Source organism: Acanthaster planci, linkage group LG01, assembly GCF_054643075.1.
Source record: "Acanthaster planci isolate LZ-2023a linkage group LG01, COTS_SCS, whole genome shotgun sequence".
In the NCBI taxonomy this organism is placed as follows: domain Eukaryota; kingdom Metazoa; phylum Echinodermata; class Asteroidea; order Valvatida; family Acanthasteridae; genus Acanthaster; species Acanthaster planci.
Window position 1 is genome coordinate 9,081,217 of NC_141777.1, and position 27,209 is coordinate 9,108,425.

The 27,209-nt window shown below is 40.2% G+C and overlaps 1 protein-coding gene across 29 annotated transcripts in view; it reads left to right on the plus strand.

The window, feature by feature from the left end:
• Nucleotides 1-27,209, plus strand: part of LOC110979269 (1-phosphatidylinositol 4,5-bisphosphate phosphodiesterase beta-1-like) — a 107,822-nt gene that overhangs the window by 40,817 nt on the left and 39,796 nt on the right. For 11 of the 29 annotated variants that reach the window (XM_087145325.1, XM_087145330.1, XM_087145351.1 and 8 more), the window contains exons 5-15: nt 6,094-6,173; nt 6,582-6,635; nt 8,279-8,366; nt 8,879-8,979; nt 10,918-11,084; nt 11,644-11,790; nt 12,293-12,450; nt 14,917-14,996; nt 15,529-15,613; nt 16,159-16,261; nt 17,691-17,834. In XM_087145325.1, coding sequence (XP_087001451.1) covers nt 6,094-6,173; nt 6,582-6,635; nt 8,279-8,366; nt 8,879-8,979; nt 10,918-11,084; nt 11,644-11,790; nt 12,293-12,450; nt 14,917-14,996; nt 15,529-15,613; nt 16,159-16,261; nt 17,691-17,834 — 1,207 coding nt within the window. Of the gene's footprint in view, nt 1-6,093; nt 6,174-6,581; nt 6,636-8,278; nt 8,367-8,878; nt 8,980-10,917; nt 11,085-11,643; nt 11,791-12,292; nt 12,451-14,916; nt 14,997-15,528; nt 15,614-16,158; nt 16,262-17,690; nt 17,835-21,299; nt 21,336-23,753; nt 23,859-27,209 lie in introns of all 29 variants that reach the window. The other 18 variants (XM_087145358.1, XM_022234911.2, XM_087145411.1 and 15 more) reach the window with 4 other exon arrangements.

The window sequence follows — 27,209 nt, forward strand, 5'->3', positions numbered from 1 at the left end:
GGGCAAGATCGTCAGGGGAACATGACTTTTCCTCTGTTTGGCTGAGACAGTCAACATATTCTTTCTCATGCTAGTGTAAAAACATTTTGTTGAAAAAGCCACAGCCTTACAAACCCTTACAACTTCATCAGGAGGTGTGGAGGGAGGGAGGGTTTACAGGATTAAGGGAGGTACATGTATGGTAGAAGGCCAGCCACTGTTACATGTGCAAGTATTTAACAATGGACTTGATTCCCTGTAAGTACAAAGTGTGCAGAGAATGAGTTGCTGGTTTCCTGCACTGTTGAGGATTTGGGAAGGTTTCTTCAGTGTAAGCCACCAGAATTAGAGGCTGTTACTGCAGTGGCTTGATGCTTGTGAACGAGTAATATGCGCATATTACAGTGTGCCTCATTAACCAATAGGCAGGGTTCCCTCAGCTTGGAAAAGTCATGAAAAGTCTTTGAAAATTGTTTTCATTTTCCAGACAGGGAAAAGTCATGGAATATTTATTATTAGAAATAAGTGCATAAAATTTGTGATTTTGTATGCAACTTTAAAAGTCTGAATCATCCAAGAATTTCATTATCGGGTCATTGTTTTTCACAGTTTGGTCATGGAAAAGTCATGGAATTTAATTGCCTTTTTGGTGCAGAAACCCTGATCGGGCATGGTGATTTGCCAAATGCACTTGTACGCGTGCGTCAAGCTTAAGAATGTACATTCGAGTGTGATGCCACTATATAGTTATGTTCTTGGATTAGTCTGTAGATCAATTATTTCTGCTCAGGGGACCAATGTTATATGAAATGAAACCTGCTATGAAATGATGTGTTGTGCGTGATCAGTGGTCCTTGTTTTTTGCATTGCGCCTTTGGCTCTCCAGCTTTTCTAGAAATCATGAAATTCACCTGTTCTGCATTGCTGTTTACCTCTTGCTTACCTTCGATACAGCGTGCCCATTTTCATTGAAATTTGATACTGTTCACATAATTGAGTGGATGATCTTTTTGGAATCATCAACCTGCCCTGCTATTTTTCAGTTTTTTGTTTTCTCAGAAGTTAAGTAAGGCGTGACTAATTTCAATTTGTGGCTGATGTTTTTTTTAGACCCAGAATGCTGAAATGAAGCGGCTGTGTATAAAATAAACTGTTTGAGAAATAAAAGGGCCATGCATGGAAAAACAGTATTTGAATATTTACATGTATATTTGGATCACTGTGCACAAACACTTCTGTCCTACAAAATTTGTAAATTAAGGACAAAATCTGTAAAGTGAAATGAAATAAACAGTTAAATCCTAAATTAAGGAACAGATTATTGCATATCTAGTCAGTAATTAAAAAAAAAAGCTAATCAGCAAATTAAAGAGACCAGGGACCAATTTCATAAAGCTGCTTAAGCACCAAATTTGCTTAAGCACACAAAAAAATAAAAGTTACCAGCTCAAACTTAGTGTGATTGCCATTCTAACCAAAAGACAGCTAAACACCATTTCAAAACAATGTACATCACGTGGAGTTTTGGCCGGTAACCTGATTTATCAAGCAAGGTTTTTTCACACTTAAACAGAGCTTGTGCTTAAACAGCTCTAGATGGGCAGCATGAAGAAAAGCTTGGCTATTGATTGGCAGCGTTCACATTCTGCATATGCGGGACTGATTGTTAAAAAGACTGGCAGCTTGTGTTGCTGATGATATAAACTGACGACCGCAAAACCAAGTTTAAATTTCCCCCCTTCCCATATACCAGGTATCTCTCCAATTTAATTTTTAGACAAACTGCCATTTGCAGCCAGAGACACTGTTACATACACATTGCAAAACCAAACAAGGATTTTGTAAGACTCAACTCTAGTTTTTGCATCCACAATAAGTGTTGATACAGAGATTCAATCTCGAATCTTAATAAATTACATCTTGGTTCCTGGAACAGTGGCGCATTTGTTGGTTGCATTGATGAAAAAATATGCATGATATTATTCCAAATGTTCCAAGAAAAAAGGGACAGCCTAGTATCACTTTTGCCGGGTGTATATCTGATTACTGAGCCCCTGGGCTTTTCCCAGGAATGGGTTTACAAATTTGAATCCTTTTAGAGAAGTGTTTGTCATGTATATTATCACATCTGCTCCCCTCTGGTTACCATGACAGCATCAGTGAATGATCAACTGCTGATGTTACCCTTGTCCTCAGAGGCCGGCCTACTTAACTCTCGGCCTAACTCCCCCCCCCACTCATGCACACTCACTCCCTCACATATGTATACTTGTTGGGTATTTCCTTTGTTCTCGTGTACAAAACTCCCACACAACACAGAAAAAATTTCAAATCACTGCCATTTCAACCAAATTCAGTTTCCTGGGTTGAAATTTCGTCCGTATGTCCCTTATATAAAACACTTCAATTTGCAACAGATGAATGGTACTTGAAAATTCTTCCTTTCTGAGTAAATTTGAAATATCTGTTTCATGAAATTCTTGTGGGGTACAACTTTAGTACCCCACAAGGATCAAAACTGGCCTTGTGGGTACCTTCCATTGTTCCAGTACCCCACATGCACAAGGCACCATGTAGAAGCGGACAAATGGTGTGTATTCACGCCCTGATTCGGAAAATTTTAATATGAGCAGCCCAGGTCCATATCACCAAAGCAGTTTCAGCTTGGATGTCTGAGCCAATTTCGCTGAGTGCCAAACAAGATGGATTCTTGTTCATCTCAATCTCTTCTTCTCATCCTCTCCCATGTGTTGCCCCTCGTGTCTTTTGGGGCGCTCAGCTGCCACATCCATTTGATTGAGAAGGGGAGGGGAGATCACCGTCTCAGCTAAAGAAATTTTTAAAAAGGAAAGAAAACCCCACCCTGATCATAATTTTACTATAAATCCCACACAGCGACAGGCACTCCCGGGCTGTCCGGCCGGCCGGTTGTCAGATTTCATCTCAACCAAAGTGCAGAATGTCTCTTTCATCCAACCTGCCTCTGGGCGAGAATAACACACTGTCTTCCTCATGTGGATAACAAACCCCGTTATTTTATGTTTTATTGAGCACTCCATTCCCCTGTTGCCTTGTTTGATTTTCACAAATTGTTTTTGTCCCTCTGCCTTGAATCTGCACTGAGCATTTGCTCTCATGTGAACATTATACGTAGGCGTTAGATGCAGTCAGTGAAAGCGTGCTTGTCTCCCAAGATAGCCCAGGTGTGCAAAGATTCGCCTTGTTCCCTTTTGAAACAAAGATTGTCCGGGTTTGGTAAGATGCTGTTGATTTGAGTAACTTCTGCAAGCCTGGCTCCTCTGCGGACTCATAGAGCAGCCAGAATTAGAAGCCATTACTCCGGTGGCACCACACACTGGCATTTTGGAAGCACGCGTGCATTACATGCCTCGTTGGCCAGTGGGGTGCACGCGCACTCACATTCGCAGGAATTCGCGCTCGTGTGGTGCCGCTGCAGTGAATGCATCCCCCCAGCATTATTTTATCCTCAATTGCATGTCCAAACCATAAACAACTGCGTTCCTACCCCGTATTTATGGTATTGATTTCTATTAAGTTTGATGGAACAAGGAAAAATGACTCGTGTTTGTTGATACTTAAGCTGTCTAGTGTGCTACTTAAGTTTATCATAGTATCGGGCTAACTTTTGATTGGTTGAAATGGGTGTGATCATGTGATGTACATGTACAAAGTTCAGTCATTATTCAATTATTTGTAACCTTCAAAGAGTACAGAAATTCTTCATGAAGAATGAACGATTTTTCCAGAATGAATTTTTGCCAGAAAAGATGTTATTAAATTAATACAGTGCAATCACAAAGCAGTTTATTGAGGTAAAGATTAAACACGTATTAAAATCCTGTACTGCTGTTTATTGGAGAGCATGCTGAAGAAAGTAAATAATCCTTTCTCCTTCACTCACTGGCTATCTGTGTATCTAACAACCCCCCTAAAAACTACAAGCAAAAACAACATTTTAAAAACAAAAACCAAAGAGATAAAATTGTAACTTTCATTTATCCATTCTAAAGTTCAGATGCTAAAAACCACAAGAAAATGTGTGAACCTGTGTATTAGCAGCTTTTAAAAGTGCTCTAGCAGAAAATGGATCACCTGTTCCAGGGTGAATGCATTTTTCTCCCAAGCCCTTCCTTAAACCCTCTTCAGGTGTGTGCTCATCTCCTGTGTTAGATAAAAATTCTGAACATTAAATAAGCGAGCAGGAGAGCCAGGGGCAATTCTGGTCGTCAGACCTATGATATTGGAAAGCCCTCCAGTTTGCTTCTGCGCCCCCCCATCATGCAGATGATCGGGGAGGATACTAAGCAGAGATCACATGATTTGCAGCCTCATGCGGAATGGCAAAGAGTCCCATAAGATGCCTTGTGTTTTGCCCCAGGTTTGCTGCTGATGACGTTTTTTGCAATACCGTCATACTGTAATCCACATTTGGGCAAGGGCCAGGACTCACAAAGATTCTGCATTCCATTCAGAATTACTGCTCATCAACCTGGTCAAAGGACCGAAGGAAGAGTTCTTGATTAGGAGAGTTTCTAACTTTGGTCTGTTGGATGACAACAGCCTTGGCTGTTCAAAGGGGAAGGTTTAATTAATGCATACCCACTTGGTGTTTTTCTAGTTCTGTGAGAAAGATGAAGAAGATGACCATGGTGTCTAGTTTTTCTAATGTCAGTTTTCACGGAATAACGATTTTGACATCCACCCAGTCAATGCTTTGGACTTGCAATGCTTCATATATTTTCTGTTTGTAGTCATGCATGTACTTGTATGTACATGCATACCATGTGATAAGTTTCAAGCGTGGGTGTCGTAAAGGGGGAAGTCCTGGGGGGCCACTTGTCCCTTTGGAAAAAATTGGGAAAAGGAGGAAGGGAAAGAAAAAAGGAAATAATGAGAGGACATGAAAATAACCAATTTCCATGGAAATGCCTCAAAATTGACACCCTGCTGTTGTTCATAAAGTGTACATTGTAAGTCTGCTGCTGTTGAGTGCTTTCCCTTACCCCATTTGAAATTACGCCCCGTTCCTGGTACAGTAATGCTGTTCATATTCAAAAGCATTCATTATTCAATTAAACACCATTGTACTGAACCAATTGTGAATTATGTGCATTGCTTTCCTTGCAAGTTGTACAGTTGGCCACTCACTACACAGGTACACTAGTGTAAAACACGTACATGTAGATGTGTGATAGCTACCCGGAAGACCAGAAACGTTGTTCAACTTACCTGTAATGAAAGCCCATGCAGCTGACGACAAATTTTCCCACAGTTCAAACATGTCGTTACAGTTCAGTCTGATTTATTTAGGGATTCTTCATCCAAATGAGAAATGTTGACAGGACATGGCCTGAGTAGTTTTTGTCTCTGGAGTTAATGGGATGACATATTGAAATACAGGGAACCTTACTCAGCCTGCAATCTCTGTGCAGATGGAATTTCATCTCTGGATAATGTTTCCAGTACTTTTATTTCATTCATGTTGTAGAGCTTGAAGTAAAAACGGAAGAATGAGCCTAATCAAGGCCAGTTAATTTAAGTCACGAAAGAGAAACTTATCGATACTTTTTTCTTGTAGAAAGATTTTGCCAGGATGACCAAAAAGAAATAGAAAATTGGAAACCAGAGCAGTCCCAATTACAAATGTGAATGGACCTTGCCCGAACCCGTTTAATCCAACTCAGGTCTGCATGCGATAAAACAATGTTGATATCAACACAGTGGGACAGTAGTGTGAAAAGGCCTACGTTGTTTTAAAACTGGAGTGTGTCTTCACACATGGTCAAATCCAGTGACCAGGCTGTACCCATGTACATGTAGAAGCCAATATTAAATTAGCAACAAGCTTGAGGGCAGCTGGTACACAGGCATTGAACACCTCTGTGGCCTGCCAAAATGAAGGCGCAGTGCGGTGTCAAAACAATAATGATGTCCCCTCACATTAGTTGGTACATTTGGGTCATCCAAAAATATGTTTACCTCATTTATCTCTCTTTTACGCGCACGTCTCTCTTGATTTTGATGAGAAGACATTGACATCTTTGTCACAACAGTTTATGTGAAGATATTGCTTGTTATTTGTCTTCTTTACAGGAGTGGGCAGATATGATTCTGAAGATAAGTTACCATCGTTCAGCCCAGTATCCGTCTCCATATAAACTTCTAGAAAAAATGTGAGCGTCATGAACATCATGAGATTTTTTTTTCTACTCTGCTGTTTCTTAATGTGGAAGAATGTCTTTCCTTCATCAAACACACATTTTCAAGGAAGGGAAAAATGCTTTGTCATTTTTTGAAACTGTGTTTATGACATTAGACAGCAACCGTTGAGTGTGAAGGTTGTCAAAACGTGTCCCTGAGTATGACAGGACAGCAATGTATATTGATACACCGAGCACACTGTAAATTCCCTCGCAAAGCTCATGTAAATGTACGTTTTTACTTCAGTGACATTTGTTGATTTACTTATTCAGTTGAGGTACAAGCAGTGTGCCTTCAGAATGTGCTTGCGTATCGAAGCAGTGCGAGAAAGGAAAGTACTCGGTTTGCATGTCATAGTCTTCTGCTTTTATTATCCACAGTTACACAAAATTGACCATAATGTTGAACAAGGAAGGAAAAATAACACTAAAAAGGTAAGTTTGGTTCACACCAGGGACTGGTGCGGACCCACCGGTGTTGAAGTTGAGTCCATCAAATATCTGTGATAGTCCACCACATTCAGTCCTCTGTTAGCCAACTCACAAGGAAGTGTGGCAAAAGCATTCTTTTGTCATTGTTCACACCTTTGCTCATGTGGGGGTCTCCTGAAAGGACTCGTTTAATACCAGACTTGTATAAAGGGACTTAATTGCGTTGGACTCAACGTCAAGACTCGCCAGTCACCCCTGGCACATTTCCTCATCTTGTGTAGTGGGGGAAGGAAGACTGAGATGTACTCTGTCAATAATTTGAGTTCCTCTTTGCTATTCAGACAAGCCAAGGTTCTGAGACCGGGAGCGCCCTATCTGCACAGAAAAACTAGGACAATTTCATGTGTCCAAGGACACAAAGAGCACTCTGTTTAACTGAGGTTATTAAGGTCACAACGATTAGGGTATAATTCATTCAATCAAATTGATGGGGCTTCCACTTGGGGGATTTCATCTTTAGAATCTCCCTGCTCACTTTCACTTCAAAATCACCCGATATTTTGCTCATTGGCAATATATGTAAATACTGGTGAAGCACCTCCTATGCTTGCATTATAATATGAAAGACCTGCATTTCAGAAATATAAGGCTGTAATACTTCTTTTGCTAGCCAACCACACAGTCCCAGAATTCCTTTTTTTTCTGTACCCCGATAGTTCCATTTATGATAATTCAAGGCATCTGTGTACATTTCAGCGAAATTAGTACGTACTCTGTATGTTGCGTGGAATGTACATGTACGTGTCTTTTCCCCCGTCCAATCCAATCCCCACAAGCAGAGCACTTTACATGTGATACTGCCTGGCTGGAATCTTTCCCGGGCCTTCTTGCATGGAAACCGGAGTTTGACACCCGATCCTAATCTCCTCTGGAAACACACATTTAGAGGTGTAACATGTCCCGTTGGCGGCCTCCATTGTCCCGCACAATGGTGGGGGGGGAGAAGATCTGATTAGGGCACAGGCCGGGGAGGTTAGCTCGAGCTCCGATGATAATCATCCCATTCGGAACCTTATCCTTTCCCTTTATAATGCCAACAACTCAACTCCCCTCTGTCATCTATTTAGTGGTGACGGTGGATGTTCTTTTTTCTCATTGTTGTAAACCTTGCGCATAATTTTCATACATTGTTCACATATTATACATGTTCTTAAAACCATGACAACTATTCCAACCTGTAATAGCATCTTGACTTGCATGCATCAGAGCAGACTACATTGGTCTAATTAATTTTTTTAACACACCTTGTTTAAGAATACTGTGCCTATTTTGGCAAAATTAGATCCATTGTCCAAATCAGAAAAATTCAGCGACTTCACAGTTGGTTGGTAAATATGAACATGTATGTAACTATGCAGGAGCATAGGAAGATATATAATTCTCAAGATCATTTGTTCGTCAATACCACTTACAATACTTTGATCTTGATTTATACTTGACCTCAGTAATTATTTTCTTCAAATATTTTCTTTGGGCTCTTGCCAACATTTGCTCTTTTCATTCATTATGAATGAAAGAAAAACTTTGACTTGTGACTTTCAACACCGTCCCAATCCTTTGACGTTTATTCTTGTGATTGCTGTCAGCATCAAGAAGATGTTTGCATCATCGCGGGAAGACAAAAAAAAGGTGGAGAATGCCCTCCAGGCTGCCGGGGTCCACCTTGATAAGAAGGTACGAATGAGTTGTGAAAGACATTGACCTGAAGTAAAACATGTCTCGTTTCTAGTTGATAAGCCCATGCCATACCCAGTTGTGATGTATTCATCATTTCAAGATAAAGCCACCTCTGATCAAGTCTCCAAAAGATGCAGAAACATCAAGAAGGTGATTTTGGAGTCCTTTTTCTAAAAATAAATTCCTGAAATTGTCATTCAAAAGATATTTTTGAGACTTGATGGACCCTGACAATTGGATGCGTGATGAAGCCGTGGCCAGTATGGGCATCCAGCTATGGCTCAATCTGTTTTCAGCATGAGCCAATGTGTTGGCAATTGGCAAAGGCCCAAACCTAGACCCAGACTCAAGATTTGATCAAGAGATGGAGCGCCAAACTGACAATCCAGAGGTCAGGGGTTCAAAGCTGGCGCTGGACATTTGTTCACACCAGAAATGTAAATATCGCTGTGTTTAACGCGCCCTTGTCAATGAAATCTTTGTTTGTTCTCTTGCCCGGTGGACCACAGGATGACACCATCGCTCCCGACTATTTCCGTATTGAAGATTTTTTCACGTTCTACATGAGACTCATCAGCCAGAAGGAGCTGGACAAAGTCTTTCAAGGACTGTAAGTTGACTTGATTGCAATCTGCCTCCCCTCCCCCACAGCTGAAGGGCATTTTATATGAAATTTTATTTTATGAAAAGAGTTTATTCCGTGGACTATTGAACAAATTGTTTTCCATCTATTGCCCTGTTTGCTCAGCCATGTTGTGTCGTGAGCAGTGCCAGCACAGGGCAGGTTCGAGTTCTTTCCTCAAATGTTTGAAGTTGTCACTTTCCTCCCCAAGAGGTGGAACTAGGTAATCAGTGTCAGTCATTTGATAAACATGTCTGTCAGCGACCCCACAGCCTTTCCGTCACAAAAGTCCCCCCCCTCCATTTATCACTCTCCCTGAGCCATATGGTCTTCAGTCCTTTTCAATACCCCCTTATGCTCCGATGAAAGGGAATGAACTTCCTCAGACAGCCATCTCCGCGTTGACAGCAATGGATGCATTCAAGCCTTGAGGCACTGTGCTACAAGGCGCGCACACGCACACTGAGCCGCACAGATGTTTGCATTGTGTCTGCTGTCGCGTGCATTTAGAAATTCCATCCGCCTTCATCCATTGTCAGTTAATTTTGCGCTTTTTTGTCTGCCAAGTCACAGTGCACATTTCCAGCCATTCTTGCCTTCCTGAACCATTATAATTTCAACCCAGTCTCGGATAAAGCATAAATTGATTTTTTTTCCTTCCAAAGGCTTGTACAATCAATTCATTTCTGTTGGACAATTGTAAGCAATAATTGGAAATTTGTATGTGCCCCGTTGCCTCAAGCACAGGCTGTGTTTACTGAGCTGAACATTTCAATAAAAGTCAATGAACCATGCACTTTCCCTCATCAGACCACCCTGGATTGAAGTTGATGTTTTCCAGGTTGTGTCCTATTCTACGTGCATGTTATGGCTGAATTCCTAGTTGTAGTGCATCAGACTTGTGACTGAAAAGAAAAGATGGATATTGGATTTGTGTATCCATCAGCTCAAGTGGTGTATTTCAGTGACACTACGACAGTGTTTGCCATTGATTTGAATTCATTTTTATGCTGGTGTCAATGATGACAAAAATGACTGTAGCATTGATAACTCTCATTTCTGTAAATTCTTCAATATTTGGGCTTCTTTTGTCTTTCTTCCTCCGTGCGTAGCCTTCAGTCTGGAAGGACCACTTGAGAGGCCTTGTGCTGAATGACTTTCTTTACTAAAAGAGTTGAAATTTGTCTTCATTAGTCATTCTGAGCTGGCTAAGATTTCCAGCAAAATGAAAGCAAATGAACCGTGGCTTGTACAAAAGCGGGGGAGAAGGGGATTCTGGGGCATCCGGTGGAGGACTCTTAGTGGAAAGCATGCCCCTCAAATACTGAATGTTTAACTTGTTTAAAACAATGAAAATCGAATGATGGTGCATTTTGAGCCTGTCAGTTGAAAGCGCAAAGATTTCACCCATGGTCCCGGGCAGGGTGTACATGTGCATGTACATGTAGTTCACCCATATACATGTAACACAGGTTCACTTCACCAATCCTTCGAGAGTGGAGCGGCAGATAACAGGGGTTACATCACACCCACCGGACTGGCAGTTGAATAAAACTTCTTGCCACATAGCCAACCTAGCATGCATTGTTATAGTCTCCTCTGTGTCTGGCTTTCCCAAATTTGACCATAACAGTTGACAAAATGCGAGAGCTGACATCTGGCCTGGAAGCTACATTGTAGTATAGTGCATGATTATGTAGTAAAATAAAGTACATGTATGTAGAAGCTCAGTCAGTCCTGGCTTTGATTGTGTAATCTCCAGAGTGCAAAAGGATATGAATTTGAGTCAGATCGCTCTGTGCATTTTCTCTGAACACACCACAAATTTGAAAATGTGACCTTTTGTGATTAGAAAACATTTAAACTGTGTCGGTTTTATTGCTGAAATGCTTTATAACTCCCACCTGTTGTTTTTTTGTCAAACAGTGGAGCCAAGAACAAGCCTTACCTGACCACCCAGCAGTTCATCAAGTTCCTGAACGACGAACAACGAGATCCCAGACTCAATGAGATCCTGTATCCATTCTACGATGTGCCGCGGGCCAGGGAACTGATCACCGAGTTTGAACCGAATAAAGCATTCATGAAGAAAGGTAGAGTTAATTGTTGTCCGTTAGTATTTACAATGTGGAGAAGAGCATCTCAAAGGGGTAGGGTCAGGGGAGGAGTGCCATTCTCGAGGGACATTAAAAGCAATGGTTGATGTTGAATTTCAAAAGCATTTTTTTTTATATTGGTTTCACTCATTGAAACGCTGTGGAAATGCTGTGGGAAGAAGAAACGGTCAAAATTTTTCACTTTTTGAAATACAGAGAGAGAAGAATGCCCCAAAATTTAACCTCATGCCTCTGAAAGGCCGCACAACTTAAGTGAAGAAGTTGTCCTTTTGTCCCCCCCCCAAAAAAAGTGATCTTGAGAACGATCAATGTGAGAGGAGGATTGGAATTACTCAGCCACAAAATCAACTTTATGATACTGGAGAAATGGTGGTAAGTCTAGACTCCAGACCCAAGTACATTCTCAAAGATGATAAACAGGGAGCCGACTTGTATTCTAGTGGTAGCCAATCAGTTACTCTTTTAGATGGTTTCTTACATACTGACCGGAAAAGATTGAGGTACTGCTAACACAGATTTGTTCTCTGCCCTGCAGGTCAACTGTCTGTGGACGGTCTGCTTCGCTATCTGTTGAGCGATAAAAACTCGGTCGTGGGACCGGATGCCTATTTACTATGCCATGACATGGAGCAGCCCCTAGCTCATTACTTCATCAACTCATCGCACAACACGTACCTGACAGGTCAGTAGATGACCCTCCCCTCCTCCCTCATCTTTCAAGATAATATTCCCAACAAACTATCCTGCCCAGGCCACTACTTTTATCTGCAATCCCTCTTGCAGGAATGTCATGCCAGAATCTGGAACAGGTTTTAAACAATAAAATGTAGATCTGTGTAACTGCCAATTTTGTTTGAGTATTTGAGCCCCAACCTAACAAATGAGTCACAAGTCACCAGATTCACTTTTGAGTTTGGCCCTTGAAAGAATCTTGCACAATACAGTCAACAGGAACTCTCAACATTTTTTCACCCACGTTGTGTCCATATCCATCAGGATGCCAAAGTGAGTGATGCTGAGCAGAGTGAGCCCTTTCTAATGTAAATTAAAACAGAATTTCTAAACGGGCAGCCATCAGACTTATTCTGTGAGATTCATTTATATTTGGTAACTTAAAGTACTCATCCCAGCCCTAGTGCTTATCAGCAACTCCCTGGTCTGGAACCCCACCCTTTCCCTTCCAGGTCATCAGTTGACGGGGAAGTCCTCTGTGGAGATGTACCGGCAAGCCCTGCTGTGTGGCTGCCGCTGCGTGGAGCTCGATTGCTGGGACGGCAAGACGGCAGAAGAAGAACCAATCATCACGCATGGCTACACCATGTGCACTGACGTCTCTTTCAAGGTTGGCAAATGATAAAGTCTCCCTTCCTGAGATAATAATGTTTGCTTGAAGTATGTTAGAATTCATCGGCCATGTTTGCATCATCACCTTCCATTCAGACATCACCTAAAGTAGCGACTGGTCTAGCATTTACAAAATTGGAGGGCACAGAACGCTATAACCTCCAAAACGGAGTTTAAACTGAATAGATTAGTAAGGCATGTTTGAATTGTGCTGTGACATTTGTGTAAATCACAGTGCAGTGGTAACTAGGTTGTAATCATACTTCATAAGTACTGGTTTTATGGGGAAGGTATGTTTGTATTTGATTTTTGAAAACCTCGCACAATGTCAGCCTAACTAGAATTTTGTTTGATGTCAAATTTCAGCCGACACGAGGGCTGATTACAAGCGAGACCATCCGTAGAAAAAATGAATTGTTTCTTCTCAGGGACATAAGTGCCATGATAAATGATTTTGTTATGATAAGTAAAAATTTATGTTGGTAGGAACAAGTACGAGTATGATTTCAAGCTGTTTTGACACATTTAGCCTAGTGTCTGAGAGATTAGATTTCAATCGATATCTCATGCGGAGGACAATAAACTCACCGAAAAAATTAGAGCATTTCCTTTTCTTTGTTTTTTCCCTTCAAATTTGCCAAATGTAGTCATGCCCTCTCATTAAAGAACGAATTTAGAACCCCCAGGGTAAAATACTCATTTCTTCTGATTTTGCCGCTAGCTGTAGAGCTGTCGGTTGCCATGGGAACCCTTGTCACTTCAGTAATTTATCTCAGGAGATGCAGCCCAATCAGGGTTGCTTAATTGTGAGCTCTTTAGAAAATATTTTACTACTTTTCTTAAAATGCAAAAGATGTGTTCAACATGATAATCAGTGTTTTGAGCATGAGCAGGGATAGTTTGCTGTATTTGTATAAATGTTTAAAGATCTTTCAATATCTTTCAAAAATACAGTTTTTGCAAAATATCAGGTGTGTGGCTTCCTGTCAGAGATTAAATTTACTTATTTGTCAAGAGACTTTTCCACGGATCAGCTAATTAGACGTATGCCCCCATTTGCATGGCCTGTTTTTGTCACACCAATTTAAAAAACACTGAAGTTTACAGCTTAGAATTTATCCCATGTTTGAGACTCCCTAGTTACATTTCTCTTTGCTTTTGCTTTGTAACTATACTGCATTTTACAATACAATCCAGTGCACACAAAGATATAGAGGTCATGGTACATGTATTATGCACTTCACAGTACATAGCCTGAACTCACTTTGTTGCATGCTTGGCTTCGTGTTTGCAGGGTTTCCCATAGCCATGAAAATCCTGGAAAAAAATAGTTGTCCTCAGGGGCGTAGCCATGGGGGGCCTGGGGGCCACATGCCCCCCCCCCACAAAGTCCCCTAAAAAATGGATAAATGGATATTGAACAAGGCTAACAAAAGCTTGCCCCCCAAAAGCCACACCACTGAAAGCTGGTGCCCCTGATAAGATGCTGGTGCCCCCCTAGTGCCCCCCCTAGTAAAATCCTTGCTACACCCCTGGTTGTCCTATAAAGGTCACAGAGAATTTTGGAAAGATAAGGTGTTCTGGTGTCCTGGAATCCTGTTGGAGGGAAAAAGGTCGTGGAAATCAAGATCATTATTTTTTTTTTTTTCTGATGGGCCACTTTTGATGTAATACCAGAATAACTGATAAATTTACAGTTGATTGCAAATCCCCCCTTTTGTCACAATGCAAAGAACCCAAACTTTATGTATTTCATCAGACATGGAACAAACTCTGGGAAATCTTTCTCTTGTTTGGCTTTAGGCATTCAGTGTCGTCTCCAGGAACCTTTCTGCATACTCTGTATCGTTCGGTGTTATCGTAAGATGGATAGCAATAAACTTCTGTACAGACGATGCCACACTTAGTTTCACACGTGTGCCCTCCTGTGGTGCTCAGCGGACCCTGGTCCCCCAATGGTTCCCTAGGAAAGTGCACATGCACCGTATGTGTGACATCCGTAATTAATACATTCATGAACTCTTGCACTCCTGTTGGCGTTCTACGGTACATGCGTTGTGTACTTAATGCGCTACCACATACTGAGCTGTAAATTGTATGTAGTTGTGTTCGAAGCAGCAGAACTGTACAGTGCAAATCACAATGTCGGTTTCATTGTGCAAAAAAATAAAGTAGTGAATTTTTGGATTCTTAAAAGTAATGTTTAAATTAAATATTCAGGATAAAAATGTAAAAATACATGCAAAGTATTCAGGAAGTACTTCCCAAATGTGGTTACCTTATTTTTTATTGTTTTTCTTTTTTTTAATAAGTATTTGAATTCCAGTGTCAGTCTCACACCGCTTTATTAATATGGGATAGTAAATTGGACACTTGGAAAGTACTTGACTGTAACTTTTGCCTTGACATTTGCCAATGACCTCATTACACCAATAACCTCTCTCTCTTTCCCTTGGTTGTGTAGGAGGTCATTGAGGCTATCAAAGAAACAGCCTTCAAGACCACAGATTTCCCGCTCATCTTGTCCTTTGAGAATCACTGCTCGTAAGTATCGCCCGTAATTATTTTCCTCTCAATCCGAAAGGGGCTCATTACAGTGCCTTTTCCAATCAGTGGAAGTCTTAGATCAGGTTTTTTAAGTGGCTTACTTGAATGTCACAGTGGCTTTGTTCAGTAATGACATTATATCGTAAAAAAAGTGAAGAGTTTTGTTATAAGGGGGCCAATTTGTGAATTTCTGGATTAGGTTGGTGAATGGCTTATTTGAATATCATAGTAGCCTTGTTCAGCACTGATGTCATACTACAAGGCCACAGGTGAGAGACAGACCAGGACTGTTATCCCCTTCCCCCAGAGCATCTTGCAGCACAGGACAGAAGTCTGTGCCATCCATGCCCCCTGCCCCTCTAAGCCGTGTCCCTCCCCATTTGAATTGTTATACACACACAACCTCCTTAAAAAAAGGAAGTGAGTGCACACTGTTCTTCTCATTAATGTCACCCTAGAGCTACTGAGTTTAGGTGGATCAAAATCCCTTGTGTTTTACTCTGCTGTTTTTCTTCTTGATATTCCACAGACCAAAGCAGCAGGCAAAGATGGCCAACTATTGCCGGACAATCTTCGGTGATGCCCTTATTGTCGATCCACTAGATACAAATCCGGTAATTTAAAAATAGAATCAATTTTTTAAAAAACTTGTTCTTGTTTTGTTCTTCACATTATTCAACCAAGAGATGGGCGATAAGATAGTGGTGTGTTCATTTTGAGGGAAAATGTTTCCATGGTGATCAGTCTTTGTTTTATCACTGGGTTGCCCTTGTGTGTCGTCACAAGACAACACAAGAATTACAGTGAATGGATATGGTCTGCATTCACATCATGATCGCCGGCATTCTAGGTTAAGGGTCAGCAGTCAACAAGAATGTTCACTTGTTTACTAAAACAAAATGAGATCATATTGTTTAAGAAAAATGAGAAGGCGTTACATGAGTTACCCATGCAGTCAGGTGCTTTTGAGTGGATTCAAGCAAGCATTGCCAGTTGGAAACAAACAAGCCAGTGTGTACTCATGCATGTCCATTGTAGCTCAGTGGACTTTCAGATTTTGTTCATCTAAATGTGTTATCTCTTGCCAAAGAGGCTACCTCTGAGCGATTTTCTCATTGGCATTTTTGGTCATCATGCTCGTGCTATTGTTCGTCCACAGATTGAGGTGGGCGTAGCGCTTCCTAGTCCCAGTGCACTGCGAGGCAAGATCCTCGTCAAGAACAAGAAGCGACGAGTCGTCGACGGTGCCAAGAAGAGATCAGGTACTGACGTAGCCAATTTAAACTTTTTCAATATCATGGTTTATACAGGCTGTTTAAATTTTTTGTTCTAATGCGAGATATGTTGCACTGCATTCTGCACGTGTAAATTTCAGGAGTTGTTTCTAATCTTGAATAAAATGGTTACAGGGTTTATTATTTTTGGTTTTGGTTTTGATTTTTTAAGAAGAAATGAGTTGTGAGGTAAGTGTGGAGAAATTATGGAAAATTGGAATTGGGCATGTTGTACAAAAAAGCATACTCCCGTTTACTGACAACACCAGTTATTGGCAAATATATTTATTGGTGTTTTTACCTTGTTTAAGGCTTCAGTCCCCCAGAATGGTCAAACTGCTGGCCTCTTAGGTTTCCAGTTGCCAACAATTCAGCAGCTCTTTGTACTTGCTTAGGAAGAAAGAAGTGTGAAATCCTGGCCCTTAGAGGATGTTAAACACACTCGTCTGCTGACGGAGACAAGTCTAATACCCATTTGCTCTTCACAATGTATGACAAGCGTATAGCGTGAATGGCGACTTGCTCATCCCGCAGTGCTGTAATTTTGCCGTTCTCTGACAAGCCTGTTCATGGTATAAAGTCCAACCAGCAATTGTCAACATGCACTAACCACTTCAACTGGGATGCCAGTATTCCTAATCCCATTTTTGTTTTTTTTAACAACTGAGTGGCGATCACGACATAATAATACGACTCTAGGTTCATTATGAATGAATATCAACCCACACCTTGTGTGTTAAAATGCTTAAAGAGTACACATGCATGATGCATAGCTTCAAATATTCATTTGTGCCCCCAAATGTAAGTGAAATTACCAGGGTTTATTGGTTTTTATGCTACGTATTCGTTGCAGAGCTGAGGTGTTATAGAATTCACAGATATGGTAATGGATTTATTGCAAGAGCTATGTCAATATGCTTTCTTTCAACAGAGGATTCTTGTCATACAACATTCCGAGCAACTCGGGATGTCTTACAAGATTTTGATTGAGCTACATGTATTCTGCATTGTTGTTGTCAAGATCAAACACAAGACATGTCACAAGACCCGGTCCTAGGTAACTTGGTGAACTGTGCCAGGCATGTTTTTGTTTAAGTTCCTTTGGATTAGTTGGGGACTTGAATTCGATGTGGAAGTCTTGTGATGGTCTTGTATGATTTGATGATCATTAAGAAGAAATCACTCAAATCTCCTGCACTGTACATTTTTCCTGTCTGAGACCAGTTGTGAAGAAGCAAACAATTTAAGCTTTAATATTCAGGGTTGTGAAAAAAATGAAGCGAGTACCGCTGAATCTGAATGGGTTTTTCAGAAATGCGGCTGCAGGTTGTATTACCATTTTCTGATTTATGTACACGTGGATATTAGATTTCATACAAATTTTTGTCAAATCTTGGGCCCCGTAAAAATTCTTCAGGCAGATTGTCACGTCGAATGCGCAGCCTGAGTACTCTGAGCGCGGGCAAGCCAAGGGAGGAGGAGCTTATCCGTCAAGTCCTGCGTCGCGTTCAGAGTGACATGTCCTCGGCAAGCACAGTGGAACAAACCGCCTTTGAGAAGTGTGAGAAGGGGGAAAAGTTCAAACTCAAAAAGTCGACACTTGAGCATTTCTGTCATCTCAAGTCAAATGTCCTCCTCATGTGACACCTGGCTCAAAATGTCAATCCTCTGCAACATAGCTCACTGTACAAAACACTCATTGAATCCCGAACCGTGAGGACCATGCGACAAAGAGCTTATGTGATGCCACCACAACCCCATATTTCATTGGCATTTCCATTGTGCCAACCGTCCATAAGTCACTTCAGCCACTGTCCCACAGAAATAACCCATTTTCAAAGCTTCCACTACGGGCGAAGAATTCCCACCTGGTATTTGTAATCATTGGCAACGAAATCTACATGTAAATGTGCCAGTTCTAAGATAAGTACTTATAATGGCAGTGGAGTGTCGGATCAACAAAAAAACAATAAAAGAAAGAACTTTTGTTTGATTGTGGTGACTGCTTTTGCAGCAAGACTGCCTTATTGCCTCGGCCACCGGGCAGAATGGGATATTTGAATTGCCAATCCATGCAGCCAATCTCAGGCATGGTAGAATTTCCGACAGAGTACTTTGCACATCATGACGGCAGCAATCACTCAGTCATTCACGTATTTCAGACTCTCAAATGGTAACATAATCTCCCATTCAGTGGTACTAATTACAGCTCCCTCACAATTAATTCATTTTTTTCTGAGCATGAGGCTTATGTTCCTTTGCTACCACAGCAGAACATGCATTTCTATTTTTTGCAGTCTGCTTAAGCGAGACGGGAGTTACTCAGCTGTTTTATGTCATTGCCATGGCAACCATTGGCGTTACCAGAGATAATCACCTGCATTGAGTTATTCAGATAACTTGCCATTGCCAGTATTCTGCAATGATTGTGTGAGCAATAGCCAATTTGGGGCTTAAATTTCACCAACAAGTAAGGCCTGCCAAAGCCAACAGAATCTCATTAGGCAAATAAAAAGGCAGGCTAAATCCGATAGAATTCAATAACAGCAAATAGTAAAGGCTGCCGAACCCAACAATCTAACAACTGCAAAATAATAAGGCCAGCCAAGTCCAACAGATTACAGTAATAACAAATAGTAAGGCCAAATACAACAGATTACGGTAATAAAAAATAGTAAGGCCAGCCAAATCCAACAGATTACGGTAATAACAAATAGTAAGGCCAGCCAAATCCAACATATCACAGAAATAACAAATAGAATAAGGCCAGCCAAATCCAACATATTACAGTAATAAAAAATAGTAAGGCCAGCCAAATCCAACAGATTACAGTAATAACAAATAGTAAGGCCAGCCAAATCCAACAGATTACAGTAATAACAAATAGTAAGGCCAGCCAAATCCAACAGATCACAGTAATAACAAATAGTAAGGCCAGCCAAATCCAACATATCACAGTAATAACAAATAGTAAGGCTGGCCAAATCCAACATATTACAGTAATAACAAATAGTAAGGCCTGCCAAATCCAACGGATCACAGTAATAACAAATAGTAAGGCCTGCCAAATCCAACGGATCACAGTAATAACAAATAGTAAGGCTGGCCAAATCCTACAGATGACAGTAGTAACAAATAGTAAAGCCTGCCAAATCCAACAGATTACCATAATAACAAATAGTAAGGCCGGCCAAATCCAACAGAATCTAACAAAATCAAAAAGGAGGCAAGTCAAATCCAAAGAATCCAACAACATCAAAAAGTAAGGCCAGCCAAATCCAACAACTGCAAATTGTAAGTGCTTCTGAATCCAACAGAATTCAGCAACTTCTTATGAATAGGCCTTTTACAAAACCCCAGTGTACAAAAATCAAACAGAAATGCTGTTGGTGAACTTAAGTGAGAATATTTTCTGGGTTCTTTTAAACCATTAAAAAATTTGAGCAGTAGCTTTCTACAGCTCAACAGCCCAACAGGTTTGTTTTCATTTGCCATTTAGCAATTAATATATTGAAATTTTTTCCGGGACTTCTTGATGGGAATGAATTCATATTTTATAAAAATGTATTTTTTCTCTCCATTTTTACTCGAAAATAATAATTACAGAAAAATTAACATATTGGCTCAACCAAGATGTGATCAGAAGCATAATTTTTTTTCTTATATGAGCAGTATGAACAAAATTCAATAACACCATGCTATCATGAGATTCATATAATTAATAAAAAGTGTCCTTCAATGTTATCAGTAAACACTGTTTCAAAGAGAAACCAATATTGAGTCAGGCCTATGTCAATCATTAATTCACAAATTGATTGGAAAGGCCACTCACTTTGATTTGCTTAACTTCAACAGCTTTGTCTGTGCCTGTAACTTGATTATCAATTATATGTCTATTGTGTTGACTTTCGACGGAGACTTAGTAATAAGAATTCTTCCCCTCGGTTTCAGGTGCTTCCTTGTCTTTCGATTCATAATGCACACTTCCTGTGGCATTTTTATTTTAAAAGTCATAAATGAGAACCAAAAATCCCTGGAATGATGAAGCATTAATACAGTATTGTCAAATGCCGATTGCATATCTGTACACTGTAATCCATTACCAGTAGTTAATGAATAGTCTGCTATTCATTGACGGTATTTTAAATCAACTTGGCCCAAACTGTCCACATCCTCAAGTTTTACAATATCATGTTTTTGAATATTAAACTAAGAGATCTCTGTGCTGTTTTTGTGTACCTTCACATCACGTATACTAACTGAATGTTTGTTGAGAAGCCTAGGTGTGTTCACGTTTTTTAAACTGCAAGTGAAGCAAAAAGGGTCATCTTCTATGCTCAAACCCTTGCAGTTTACCTCCATGTCAAAAGAAAACAACTTTTCTGTTTGGCGTAGTAGAAACCAAAACCAACGTCTTCTCCTTTGAAAAGGTTGCTCAGATTTTTTACCATTCTGTTAAAGTGGACTGAAATCTACAATGATGTGCAGTTTGCAGTTTAATTTGTGTATCTTAAAGAGAAACTCCAAAATTGCTTCAAGTCATTGGAAGTTCGTCCCACTGTGTTGATTGAAAACTAGAACTAAAAGATGAAATTTCAACTTGTGGCTTGCTTTGACAGGTGCATATGTATGTGTCGAGGAATTTGTGGAATACAGAGACATCACTCAGTAATCCGAAACTCTCCCCTTTTAAGAGTCCCTAACCGTCTCACTTCTACACCATGAATATCCCCCGGCATTATCTCACGCCTTTGGATCTGACATAAGAAATACTCTAGTATGTTAAGACCAACTGTGACGTTTGTGGGATTAGAAAAGTAAACGGACTGTCAATATTATTTCCATCAGTGACAATTACACAATGTGCCTGCAGTTCCATAATGTAACCCTAACCAATGTAACCGTAATGTAACTCTATGGTGACCCTGCTGTGTGTTGCATGTCAGATCCAGTGACAAAATATCATACATGGCTGAATTTTTGTAATTATACTTACTTTTCTAATTAAAAAATCTTTTTATTCCAGCTCAAAAGAAGGCATCTAAAGAAGGCGAACGCAAAGGTAAACTTCAAGAAATCTCCATGGGAGGTTGATAACAAATACTCCAGGCCTAGTGGGTACCTGCAAGGCAACTAACCAACAGCTCTCTCCTCCTATCGTTTCTTTCTTTTTGCATTTTTTATACTAACCTTGAATTTTTTATTTATCTTGTTCTCGATGAGGAGAAATCCATATAAGCAAAAGGATGATAAAGTTACATCAGTAGAGCTTTTTCCCCGTAACTGTCACTTTAAGATGAATCACGATTCAGTTCCTGTCTTCAAGACATTTGCCCAGAAAGTAATTGTTTTCAGGGATTTTGAAGAAAATCAAAGGAAACTATGGAACTGGCAAAACGTTTCTGAATTGAATTGGGAATTGGGGCAGAAGGTCATACCCATTTAATGTAAAATGCCAAAAAGCTTCCTTTTCTGTTCAATGCCAAGTGAGATGGGACGGAACAAAACGATGATTGAATTGACATTCAAGGATGAGTTGGTTTCTTTTGAGGGCATACGGCATGGGGAGCAAGTTAGGGGTACCGCCATTAGAAGGATACAAAACTGTATGGGGGCAATTGTTTGTGCCACACCATTTTAGTTGATTCTTTAAAGCGTGCCTCACTTTAATAAAACGAGCTGCGTGGGCAGGAGGTACGGTGGGAAATTTCTTCTTGCTTGGCTGTTCAGACCACCCTGACACAAACACATTCGCTCTTTCAGGCAGACGTGCAGCAAACTGCAGGCTCATCCCAGCAAAACCAGCCACAGGTTACCAGTGCTATTTTGGAGTTGCTGGCTTTTAAACAAATCTTGTGCACCGAAAATCAAGGGGAGCTGTCAGTGGTTTGCAATCGCATAAGGCCCATTTCCATTTGGATGTCCATCTGAGTAAAACTTGCTGTTCTCTTTCTGAAGCAGAGTAAAAACACTTTTGTAGGCAAGAATGTCTTGAAGGCTCCTTTAGGGATATCCAGCTACATGTCGAATGAAACAAATAATTAGCAATGAACTTTGTAGTGGCTAGGTTCATTCTGGCCAGAGGTCCATTTTTGATCATCTTGTAGAGCAGCCCCATTATGGGCATCTCTGCCTACTCTGGCAGCCACTCCGGTCATCCAAGTCAACCACCAACCGCTGAGTCGTTGTGGAGCCGTTTGATCTACGGAACAAACTTCTTCAGTCAGAACTGTTAATGTTAGTTTGTTGCTGCCATCTTGATTGATCCATTGGAGAAGAGATGAAGATATTTTAGGTTCTTTAGCTGACATGGATTTCTCCTCAGCAAACACAGATTTCAGCTCAGAGGTTGCACAGAGTGTGCTGAAACTAATGTGCGGGACACTGACCTGGCAACATAGTTGTTATGGACTAATATTTTTCACATGCTTTAACCAGTTTTAATTGAGAGAGGATCATTTTTCTTTATGGTTTAGTTGTTAGGTGACAAACATATTTTTCTTTATGTTTTATTTGTTAGGTGGCAAACGTATTATCTGGCTTCTTGTATTTTATAGCTTCAGTTGGTTTCTTAAAAATACTTTCCTGTTATTAGCTTGTCTTGATTTTACTTTATGCCGCTTAACACAAATTTATACCAGGAGAGAAGACAATGTTCTTTGCAAATATACTACTAATCTGAAAACTAATTTATTTCCTTTTTGTCTTATTTGTAATTTTTTTTATTTAGAAGTTAAAATTTAACCTGAAAGAGTGTAGGAATCATGAGTAGACCTCAATTAATGGGGGAGAAAAGGCTGTGGGTGTTCTGCAAGGATGCTGTTCCTATACCTGCAGGGTCACAGGTGAATGATAATTGACCCCCCCTCCCTTTCCCCTGCTCAGAATTTAGAGAAGGAAAAAACCTGGGAATAGTCTTCCTTGGTCAGTGATGAAAGACTGTATGATTGAATCTATTCCCCCTCCAGAAAATCAGGTCCCCAAGCCTCCCTCCCCCAACCCTCAGGGTACCCCAGTTGCACCACTGCACAGTGTGTGTAGAATTGAAGGGTTTTTTTAATCTTATCTCCTGTCCTTTTTTTGCTAATTCACATCTTATCCAGGAGTTTTCATTTGATCTTCGTGTTTGGTCTCGTTTTTTTGTGCGTTTGACAGCTGCAACAGCAGCAAAAACTTCTTGCAAGCCCTGGCACATTTCTGACAGAACTGCACATTCTGGTATATCTAAACCCGCCCCCATCTTGTGGATCAATGCCCACTCTTATCTTTTGTGCACCATTCTGATGAAATTGCTTCTGTTTTTTTCCCCTCAATAAGAGTAAGTCCTTGGAGGTGATTGTCTTGTGTACAGCTACATGTATAGGCAGCCCCAAGGAATGCAAAATGTGAACATGCTTTAAAAGTGAAAAAAAAAGAAGAGGCTTTCATGCACTCTTTTTTGTGTGCCTTCTTTTTTCCGTCTGAATGCTTGATGTCTTAGGCAGGGGTCGTCTAGCCAGTGGCTCCTCGTTCTCTTCCCACTCATCGTTTGACATCAATGAGGAGGACTACGAGTTTGTGCCGAGCCAGAGAACTTCCAGACGAGGTAGCCTGCCTGCTTGCCTGACTGGCCGGCTTGAAGGATTGGATAGCATGATTTCCGTCTTTCTTCCCTGCGTAGAATTTAGTTCACCTCAGTTCACTGAAGGGCAGCTGTTAGACTCCCTCCCGCCCACTCCTAACAAAGAATAAGTGCAAAACCTGACCCCCCTTCCCTCCCCCCCGAAACAAGACATTCTTTGAAAAAGAATGGATAAGATTGGGCATACATGTAACTTACCAGTCCTTGGTCTAGATTTGTATCTCCTGTATCATATAGTGAATGTGCAGATGAGTGGCACTCATGTAATAATTAGAAGCTGGCTCCCTGTAAGATGCAAGATTTGTTTTTAGGCAGTGGAAAACTTTTTTTTGGGGGGGGGAGGCAGAGAAATTCAACATTCTGAAATGAGGAGCCGGTAAATTGATGTGACCTTTCATCCTCTTAATACATATTGCCAATTCTACAACCCCAAAGTCACTTCCCAGGCTGGTGGTTCAAAGATGCTGCCCTTTGATGAGCAGAAGTGATTTCTCCATTTTAATTTGTCCACAACATAGCTTGTAGATGAGTGCATTGCTTTAAAGCACGACTTTGACCTTACTTTCAAATTCTTATTCCTACAAAAAAGATTCCCCAACATGTTTGGCCTTCCAAAGGAGTTGTCGGTTGCTACTGTTTGTTAGTGAATGTTGCCCAAAGCAGCTAACGTTTCTGTTTAATACAGTCTGGGGAGATAAATTTATATCTTTCATTGATGAAATCTTACCAAAAGTGAAGGAAAAAAGCCTTGGTCATCGAACCAGTTAGCTGTCCAAAGCTCACGAAATTAAAAAAAATTCTACGTCGAGGGAGAGATGTGGCAAACTCGTGCTTTGATAATATGTACAGTCATATTCTTTTTTTTTTCCAGCCTTCTGTTTGTAGAGTTTCCGTTTCTATTTCAGCCAAGTTTAGATCTTTGCAAGAGTCTCATTTTCATGCCTTATTCCAGCAAAGCAAGTCGGTGTCCGAATTTTTCTCCACTTGTAACTAATTTACTAATTATAAACATTTTTTTGCAGGCAGTTTGGCGTTCCTTTTTAATGCTCATTTAGCTTCAAATTAATCATTTTTCCTCAAGCTACAACAGCCAGCAGGACCTTAGTGAAATTGTATCATTCTGTAGCTCTCATTTAATATTTTGTGTTCAAAACCAAAAAAAGGGTATTGTCCAGTTTAAACAGTGTCATTTTTGTTAAGCCAGGTGCTAATATTTCTTGCAAAGTTTTCTTTGATGACATTTTTTTTGTTCAGTTGGGTTTGGTGGAACCCAATGTCTGCAAAATTTATATAGATTTTTAAGAATTATTTTATGTGTTTAAAACTGCACCCGTATATCTGTGGAATAACAATTGGCATTTAAAAACAGTGCACAAATTGTATCCTTTGTTAAATTGTCAGCATAAATTGACTGATGAAGGTTACATGTCTTACTTACGGTTCACCTTAGAACAATGTTTATCTGTCGTCAAAAGTGCTGGTTACAAATCTCTGCAGCACATGTTGATCATAAAACAAATTATGCAAAGTTGTATAACATAAAAAAATACTGGCACAAGTGCATGTCAATTCCCAGGGTAGCTTTGAAGTCGATACTCTGAGAATGTTATCAAAGGTAACAGAAATGCTGGCTCACACTTTGGAAATATTTTAAACACACACACACTTACCCACTCACACACCCTAAATCAGAAGCGAAAACTATGCCAGATTTTCATTTATGATGATTTATGATGACACATCAGTATTATGACATTTGAATGCAAATAGCAGCACAGAGCATTGCTTAAAGCCAATATGCATTTACATCAAACAGGCAGTACCTACAATTGAATCAAGCCTTTTGTGACATTTGCCAGGTACATATCTGAATCGGCTGAGCCAGGGAAGGTGGAAAATGCCAAATGAACTAAAACCGTCCAACAGGGACAAAACCTAAAATAGTTTTGTCTTTGAAGTAGATGACCAAACTCCACTCATTCCCCGATTTCAGTGAAAGTATTGTTAACAGAGATTTAATGTTAACAAAAAAGGAATGAGCGGTGAGCCTGTGCAGCTTTCCTGCAAGTGATAAACTCTTCACTTGTCACAATTGTCAAATTTTTTAATTTCAAATAACCCAGTATTCTTAAATTTCATGACAACAACTTTGTTTTTTTTTGTGACCTAACATTAAACACAGCAGTGCTCAAACTTTTACAATTTCAGCTCCATTCGATCACTTGAATTTCAGATCACCTGATAACGTCTTGAAAAAGGACCAGTTGATTGACAAATTCGTTTGTTTTCAAATGGTTTTTTCTAAATGGAGCTAGGGGTTTGAAATCTCAGTTACCTCATGATATTGGTTATAATTTTCAGCAGACATGACCACTTCACCCCACCCCCGCTGTTGTATTGCTTGTTTTATTTATTCAGCTTTCAAGACATCATGACAAAACAGCAGATGACGCCTACTTCAATGACTCATACTTTAACATTTGGCAAGTGTGTTCATGTATGTGACCTGCTTTCAAAAAAGAGTTTACATGTTGCGAGTTTTCAAACTTCTGTCATTTGAAAGTCAGTTGGTAACGATTCAGCTTCTTGCTAGCTGACAGTTCAGTTCAGATTGCAAGCAAAAAAATTAATTTTGTCAGAAGAAGACTGAAAGAGTGGCAGTGCTTTTGCTCTCTTTTTTTCCTCGTTTTTGAAACGTATTAGTTTTCCCTATCGTTTTTCCAAGAAATGCTGGAGTGACATTTTAATGCAAAGTTTTAAAAATGGGATGATGACGAATGTTTCAACACCAGTGCAACTGAATGTGTCAGGCGGGCCAGTGATACACCACATGAAAGCTGATTTCATTCATTCTCCATTCACGCAGTTTACTGTTGCTGCTGTAACTTCTTTTCTATCAAGCAGGTCACATAAGCTCATGCATTAATTTTTGTTCCAAACTTCTCATTCAGTACTGATACATGCCCACCTAGAACAAATTACAGTTTTGTTTTGGTATGTTGTATTATTTTTATTATTTTTATTTAATCTTTCAAAGTGTCATGCAAATTCCAAACATGAAAGGCATTACACCATTGTCCAGTGTGATTTAAATTGTGTTTGTTTTTCTGAATTAACAACGTTTTGAAATTGCTCGAAAAACTAGAAGTGTCATTTTTGGCATAAGGAAAGCCTTCCAGATCCAAAATAAGATTTCCTCTGTTTTTGCGACATTAACATCGGTATCAAGCATTTCTCATTTTCTCTGCAATAACCACACGGTCAGCCAGCCATCGTGGGGTTGTATGTAGGGCATACTGCCATCATGGTTGGTTA